The sequence below is a fragment of the Eucyclogobius newberryi genome, unplaced genomic scaffold (assembly GCF_026437365.1).
Source record: "Eucyclogobius newberryi isolate DKJ021-1_F unplaced genomic scaffold, fEucNew1.0.hap1 SCAF_8, whole genome shotgun sequence".
Taxonomy (NCBI): Eukaryota; Metazoa; Chordata; class Actinopteri; order Gobiiformes; family Gobiidae; genus Eucyclogobius; species Eucyclogobius newberryi.
Window position 1 is genome coordinate 4362386 of NW_027316500.1, and position 8715 is coordinate 4371100.

Below are 8715 nucleotides of genomic sequence, written 5' to 3' on the forward strand. Positions count from 1 at the left end.
AAAAAGATGGAACTTGCTCAATACAACAGTTCCACAGTTCCACTGGACAAAGTACAGAATGAAGGTCAAAGCACGGGCCCACTGCGACCGCCCACTGCGACCGCCCACGGCTCTCATTGGCCAGTTCCATCATCAAAGGGAGCAAGGCGGCGTCTGATTGGCCGCCACAACCCGGAAATGGAAGCGGACCCAATGCGCTCGTAGGGCTCAGTGAATCCGTCTGCTGCTCCGTGCTTCACATCCCGGGGCTCCTCTCAGCCGTGCTCTACATCATTCCGCTTTAGAACTACATCAGTCTTAACCCAAACCACAATGGCCGCGTACAAGCTCGTCCTCATCCGCCACGGAGAGAGCAACTGGAACCAGGAGAATCGCTTCTGCGGATGGTTCGATGCGGACCTGAGCGAAACCGGAGAGAAGGAGGCGAGGAGAGGCGGACAGGCCCTGAAAGGTGAAGTCTACTGCCGGCTTTGTGCTCCAGGAGCCGTTGTAACGCGTTTGGCGAGCACTGTAACGTGGCTGATGGTGATGATGAAGAAGATGACGTTACAAAACCCCCGTTAGTACCGGGTTGAGTCACGTCAGGATGTGGGGCGTGTGAACGTGCAGAGAGGATGCTCCACTGTGGCTGCTGCTCTGTGACTGCGCCAGGCTCAGATTATGTAACTTGGATCGCATTTGTTTTAACACATTCAAATCGGGCAAATCAAAAGCATAAAATGGCATGCAATAAGTAAATGACACACGGATTGACTGACGTGTGTACACCATCAGTTGTGTTAAATTGACCTTCAGTTGTTGAACTCATTACATGGCTGTTGTCCTGACTCAACAGGGACTGGAGCTTTAGCATCATCAGGTAAAATAAGTGTAATGTATTTAGTTATTGTCAATTCAATTTAGAAATATTATTTCAGAATTGTGATGTCACTTTCAGGCCACAGTGATTTTAAAAGCAAAGAGGATTAGATTAGTTATATAGTTTGTCAGTTTTATCTTCAACAGCATATACAATACCTCTGCAGATGGTGAAAGAATGTTTTTTTTTAATTGAATCATATTTGTACATGTACCATCATGTCAGATGATTCCACTGCTCAAAAATAGAGACGGGCTTTATACCGATCACCAAAGCAAGTTTCTAGAGTTTTGTTCTCTGGCAATGGCCTTAAACCTTTTCTGAGTCTGATTCCATTTGTGACTGTGCTATACTAACATGTTCAATGCCAAGGAAAAAGAGCCCCTTTACCAGCTCCATATTATGTTCACACACAAGTCAGTTCAAACACAATAATAATAATGGTTTCTTTGATTTTACCATGTGTTGTTCATGCTAGAGTGCATCAGAAAAAGTCAGTCTGCTCACAGTATTAATGGTTAAATCAGTATTTAATTGTGGAATCATTTAGTATCTGGTTTAGCGATCGACCAGTATGAGGTATTTCATGGCCGAAGCCAATACTAATAGCTGAAAAAATCAGATGCCAATCGATATTCAAACTAGTATTGTAACTTGATACTCATTTGAGCATGTATCGATACTAATTCAATGGCAAAAACAGGACAAAATGATCTTGAACTTTACCACTAGTATGACATCAATGTTTGGTAGCGTTACTTTTAAAATTAACTTCTTACGTTACCTTGTTACTGCCCTGGAAAACTAACGCCTTACTTTACTGCACTACTTTGTTATAAATGTAAAGCATTGGAGTTAGAGTACTCTTGTGTTACCAATAATTAACATTATTGTATAACTAATATCGTTTGCCAACAATCCCTTTGCGTCGCTGAACACGGTAACATAATCATTAAAATATCAAATAAACAAGCAAAGTAACTGCGTTTGACTGAGCTTTATTTCTCTTTTATGTGACAGATTACCACTATATAATGCCTCAAGAAATGAATAACGTTGCTAAAACAAAATGCGTAGTTTGGCAAGAGCACCGACGCACACATTTTAGCTCTAGTTTATTTAACTCTAACTCATCTCATCACTGTTACACTATATTTACTCCTCAGCTACAAAAATGTGTTTATAACGAAGGAGAAGGAGTTTTTCAAAACGTGCCTTTAACATGTTTATTTCTCTTTGGTGGCACAATGGGCATCCTCACAAACGTTGAGACAAGTGTTTGGTGCTGGATCTCTCTCACTCTCTACTCTGCGGCTGGGAAACAAACCTTACGTTCCTTGTCACGCAAGTAATTTGCACGCATTAAAAAAACGCATTACCAGCTAACACGCTTCCTCCAACTCTGTATAAGACCACATTATAACAAAGTACCATTATTTTCTGTCTAGTATCAAGCCTATTTCTTCGTATCGAAATCGAGTTTGAAATGTTAGTATTTTCTCTGACTTTTTCCTCCTTTTCCCCTCAGATGCTAACTTCGAGTTCGACCTCTGCTACACCTCGGTGCTGAAGCGTGCCATCCGGACGCTGTGGCACGTCCTGGACGGCATAGACCAGATGTGGGTCCCAGTGCACCGTACGTGGAGGCTGAACGAGCGCCACTACGGCGGGCTCACCGGGCTGAACAAGGCGGAGACGGCCGCCAAGCACGGAGAGGCCCAGGTCAAAATCTGGAGGCGCTCTTTTGACACCCCCCCTCCCCCCATGGGCCCTGATCATGACTACTACAGTGTCATCAGCAAGGTGAGACCACGCTATCGGCAGAACGTGTACGCCCGGCACGGTGGGGAAATGAGCGCAGCGCTGCGTGCTACGCAAATATGCCTATTGAGCAGCAGCAGATAATAGTTTTCACAATCTAGAGTAAAGTCTGCAAAAAGTGGCACACTTCTTGCTTCATTTTAAGTGCGATATATTGCTCCACAAAAAGATGACTGCTACTTTATTTAGTAAAAAGATCGTTTTCAAGCGGTCCAAAAACTAAAACGCATAACACAAAGACATTGTTATACATACAATACAATAGACAGTATGCAGTATTCAAACAGTTTACAATACACAGACAGGACAAACTTGCTCCCATAAATGCCTCTCCTCCTGCCAGAGTACTTTTTATGTCAGAGTTTATGAGTCAGAGTTACATAAGCTGAAGTAGTTGTAGACCTTCAATAGTCCAAGAATGATCAATTGCAGAAAAAAAAGAGCACAGACACACAGGCACGCACACTCACGCAGACAGACAGACAGACAGACAGAGCAAAGAGATATTTACTTCCCAATACTGGCCATAAATCTAGTAAACCCCTAAATGTACAATATTGTTCAAACATGGGGTACAATATATAAATACAGTTGAATGAAATGCTTAAATAGTTGGTTATTGTTTGTAATGACTTGAAGAAGGTACTTATTCGACCTGCAACAGCTCAGATAAGCTCATGATATTACACATTAATCGTGTATGTCCCCATTTTTTGAACAGAAGGTAAACGTGTGACTCTTTCTGTATTGTACATGTTTAGCTTGTTCTGTCTTTTCATGAATCAAACAGCAATTAAACATCAATAAGAGAGCAAAAATGTAGGTTTTGAAAAATCTGCCCACATTTAATGCTCTGATATTTCTACAGCATGTGGACCCTATGTTTCCCCCCATTGTGTTGGAGAGCAGTTAATAAATGACAGGAGAGGACCAGGTTTATGCTATTCAAGTTCAAAAGTTCAACAAACATGTACAAAGACCATACGACACCGTACGATTTTATAAATACAGACCAAAAATTAAGCAAAGCGATAAAAATGGACAAGATCTACTTGTGACTTTGCTTGTTTTGCATTGAATCCTTTACATTTTGGACTTTCCCGTGCAGGACCGTCGCTATGCAGATCTGACAGAGGACCAGCTGCCCTCCTGTGAGAGCCTGAAGGACACAATTGCCCGAGCTCTGCCCTACTGGAACGACGTGATCGCCCCTCAGATCAAGCAGGGCAAGAGAGTGCTCATCGCAGCGCACGGCAACAGTCTGCGAGGCATCGTCAAACATCTGGAGGGTCAGTAGCAACACCTGCATTTATAGTCCTCTCAATGGCTAAAACGCTACACAGTATTAAATAAATTGGAAACTATTAAAACATTATTTTATACCCTTTTACTATAGAATAAATTCGGCCATGTTCCCAACTTCACAATTCATCCTGAATCCCTGCTGAAACCTTTTGAATTGTATGTATACAAATAAATGTATCTTAATATACTCAGGACACATATCATCTCAAAAGCCACGTTTCCACTGGCCCAGTCCGCTTCCCTTTTAGAGCGCTTTGGAAGGTCCTGGCTCACAGACTAACCCTAACCCTGAGCTGCTGACGTGACTCAGACAAAACAAAGTGAGAGTAAACGGGAAACTGCCTCCGGTTTGTAGTCAGCATTTATGCTTTTAAATGTCTCTTTATGTAATACATTGGGTTTAGCTGTTGTTGATGATGCTAGCATATGTTTGTCTGTTTGCTCAACATCACTGAAAATACTGTACCACAGGTTCAAGAGAGTGTTTGGTGAGAAATTATTAATATTTTCTGCTTATATCTGCTTTTTTCCGATCGAGACAAAAGCAAACCAAACTGCTTTAGAAGTTACTGCACCGCAAGCGCCGGTTTGCAACGCTTGAATGGGCCGGCACAGTGTACTTGCGACAGGGAGACACTTTCAGACTGTACCAATCCGCTCCATAGTGGACCAGTTGAACAGTGGCTATAGAGCAGGGCTGGTGCCCGCGGGCCCCCAGGTGCACTTTGGGCCTCCCTCAGGCACCCACATGGTCCTGTTCTACATGTACAACTCTTCATCCAAAGCTTGTTTCGCTGAAATCTCCACATGGCCTTTTTATTTGCACTGGGGCATGTAGAGGCATGTCACTTTTTATTTTTTCAAATTGCACCTTAATTACGGAGTTACAAGCCGCTAAAGAAGCAGCACAAACTGTGTTTTAGAACGTGACAACAATGTTTTAATTTGAAGTCAAATGGAGACAAATAATGTTCATTACTTTAGTAATAGGATGTTTGAGCAGTGCGCTGAGGACACACACAGCACTCTATCAGACCAGGACCAACCCAGAACTAAACCAGGTCTAACTCTGGCAGGACTTGACAAGTTTTAAATCAGGACTCGGCTTAAATGAATACTGAAACATAAAGCTACAGGGAGAGAAAGTGTTGAGTAGAAAAGGTTGGATCCTAAAATTTCAATGAAGATTTTTTAGTTGTTTTTGCTTTGCACTTTTTGCATGTATTTTGAATTACATTGGTTTACTCAAATGATTTGGTGCTAAATGTAATACGATAATATTACTGATTTCCTAATATTGTTTTAACCCTTGTGCTACCCAAGAGGTGTGCGGGTTAAAAATATGTTTTTTTTTTTTGTTTGTTTGTGTTTTTTATGTTTTAAACATTTAAAAAAGTGTAAAGTGTTCATATTGTGTAGGGAGGATGGAGGTGTTCTACTACATACACACAGATGCCCAACACATGCACATCTATCAAATAATATCTTATATAATTTGGTTATGATTAAATAATATAAATAGAGGCCCCTTTTAAGTGGTGAGTTCATTTACCGTATTTTGCGCACGAAAAGGCGCACCGGATTATTAAACGCACCATTCGCTATCTGTGTACCATGTGTACTGGTCCATACATAAAGCGCACCGGACGATAAAGCGCATAAGATAAACAAAACAGACGGATAAGTCAGAGTCAGTTGAGCTTTAAAACGCACTCCGCTACCGCTAACAGACACGTTAGCATATCCAAATCAATTCTCAGTCAAGATCACTTGTAAACATGTAAAATACAACACATTACACTCACTTTTTCAGTTCATTCCTCGTCATCAAATCCTTCAAATGCGCCGAAGTACATCCCACATAGCTATGACCAGATGTCCCGATTTACCTGGGACAGCCCCGATTGTTTACGTCCCGTGTCCCGGTTTAATGTCTGCTGGGGCGCATAATGGTAAAAGCAGCCAAAGCGCCGATAGTGCTCCGTGCATCTCTTTGGTCATGTGATCCCGCATCTCGGACCCACGCGGCAGTTCAGTGATGATTCCGGCCTTTTGATTCCCACAGTCGACTGATAATTTAGCCCGTAAGCGCATTTCTAATAATATAAGAGTTCCAATGGTCTCTTGGCCCAAGATGGCTCCTGCCAAGTTTCTTGGGTCCTTCATTTACCGGTAGGTGTCTGCGGTAGGTGTCTATAAGTGATCTGTTCTTCTGTATCTACCTCTCTATCTACCTGCGTTGCACCAATGAAATTTCCCCATATGGGACAATAAAGGAATATCTTATCTTATCTTTTGCCTGACTGAAAATGTTGTTTACGTTTTGAAGTGTTGCGTATGCCGCGTCCAGGTAGACTACTGTTCCCAGAATGCTTTGCAAACATGTTGGGACTTCCGGTTCCGGAGTACTGTAAATATAGTCGCGCATCGGCTCCTCGTGTCTCGTATTTTGTATTTGGTACACAAAATATCTTCGCGGTCAGTAAGCACAACCAGAAATATTAAGCGCACTGGACTATTAAGCGCACGGACGGCTTTAGAGGACGTTAAAGACTTTAACGTGCGCTTTATAGTGTGGAAAATACGGTAGCTTTCTGATTGGACTAATTGGGTTAAGACTCAAAATACAAAAATGTAAACCTTAACAACCTTTCCATCATAGTACAAATCTTTGAAATGGTCAACTGTAATGTTTATGAAATATCTTTAAAAACCTACACAGCCTTTTTATAATGTATCCATTTCTGTGCCCTACAGGGATGTCCGACGAGGCCATTATGGAGCTGAACCTTCCAACAGGAATCCCCATCCTGTACGAGCTGGACAAAAACCTCAAGCCTGTGAAGCCTATGCAGTTCCTGGGAGACGAGGAGACCGTGCGTAAAGCCATGGAGGCCGTGGCTGCTCAAGGGAAGGCTAAAAAGTAAAGTAGTTCTGTAGGAATGTACTCCGCTAAGACACATCACAACAGAGTAGGCTAGAGAGAGACCAGCTCTTGAGAGAATGTGAAAACTTTAACATTAGAGCACTAAAGTCTTCATGTACATTTTGTTTAGTCAAATCTAGCTAATTTATTTTTATCTAGAGTATATACTAAAGTTATATGGAAGAACGTAAATTGATAAATAATTGTTACCATGCACTGTATTTTTGATTTCTACTGATTGGTTATTTCTATACAATATTTATTTGATGTTCTCGTCATCAATAAGAAAACACAGAATTCTCATCCAAATGTGATGCTTTTTGCAATCTCTTGAGAGCCAGATGGGACCAAAGGGTCAGTTCATGTCTTAAATCATATTTTGAGGTTGAGCAGTCCATCACTTTTCCTTTGTATTGGCACTGTCGATTGTTGAAAGTCTGCGCTGCTGTGTGTTGTGAACTGTAGTTGGGGCTTTGGCATATGGTCTCATGATGTATTCTATTGTACGTGGACCTGGGGAACAACATCTTAAACTTGAAAATATTTAAAATGGTTTATGTCAAAGTTACCTGTTGGCTGTGCTTGCCTTCTTGTCCCATTGTGCAATAAACATTATTACATGGCATGTGTGTTTTTTACTTTGAATTTGTTCATTAGATATAAGATTGTTGTTTTTTTTTTTTTTTTTTTAACTAAGGGGTCCAGTACTGCAAAATTGTACTAAAGTAAAAGTAGTTACATGCTTAAACATACAATTTACCTCATTACAAGTACTGCTGCCTGATTTGAACTTGGTTCTCCTGTTTTTTCTAATTATGACTGAGTTTGGTGGGATAGCACTTGTGGTAAATATTGATAATAGTTTTACTTCTGCAGTTTGTAAAGACATTTAAAAGTTTAAAATGACCGGAAGTAGTGCTGAGTTCTAAAACAGAATTCCTCTTTGATGTCATGCAACGTCATTTAAAACAGACAATTCACACACAACTGACTCAATTTACAATTTAAATTATTCCACAAAATAAAGGTGTTATATGAGATTGTTTGTCAAATCATAACTATTGTGTAATTCATATGGACTTAGGCTCTTGTTTTCACTCTAGTTGCTAGGTAACCTACCTATGCCAAATTCGCTGCTCATATCCAACCAGGAAGTATTATACATTTTTCAAAAATGGTCAAACTGGGGACAAAAAGAGATAATCCAATTGTGTCCAAACGTTTTAAATATGTAGTCAGACCTGTAATATTGACGGGTCATAACCCGTCTAGTGTGGGGCGCGCCTGTTTGGGGGGTGCAGAGCTGTGCCAAGGGGGGCACGAGACATTTATAGAAATGTGCACACATTACACGTGTTTTGAGCAACAGAAAAACACCCAGTGTCAACACAGGGTTAAACTCTATAAGAGAGCACATGTTTGCCTCTGTCCCTCCACTGTCCCCCCCTGTCCCTCCACTGTGCTCTCCTGTCCCTCCACTGTCCCCCCCTGTCCCTCCACTGTGCTCTCCTGTCCCTCCACTGTCCCCCCCTGTCCCTCCACTGTGCTCTCCTGTCCCTCCACTGTCCCCCCCTGTCCCTCCACTGTGCCCCCCTGTCCCTCCACTGTGCTCTCCTGTCCCTCCACTGTCCCCCCCTGTCCCTCCACTGTGCCCCCCTGTCCCTCCACTGTCCCCCCCTGTCCCTCCACTGTGCCCCACTGTCCCTCCACTGTCCCCCCCTGTCCCTCCACTGTGCCCCACTGTCCCTCCACTGTCCCCCCCTGTCCCTCCACTGTGCCCCCCTGTCCCTCCACTGTCCCCCCC

At 42.3% G+C, this 8715-nt stretch overlaps 1 protein-coding gene across 1 annotated transcript; it reads left to right on the plus strand.

Moving 5' to 3' along the window:
• The first annotated feature begins 217 nt into the window (after positions 1–217).
• LOC140350997 (phosphoglycerate mutase 1) lies at positions 218–7536 on the plus strand. Its single transcript, XM_072436628.1, has 4 exons — positions 218–451; positions 2388–2662; positions 3789–3969; positions 6743–7536. The coding sequence occupies exons 1-4, from the start codon at positions 313–315 to the stop codon at positions 6910–6912; spliced, it is 765 nt and encodes a 254-aa protein (XP_072292729.1). The 5' UTR covers positions 218–312; the 3' UTR covers positions 6913–7536.
• The last annotated feature ends 1179 nt before the right edge of the window (positions 7537–8715 follow it).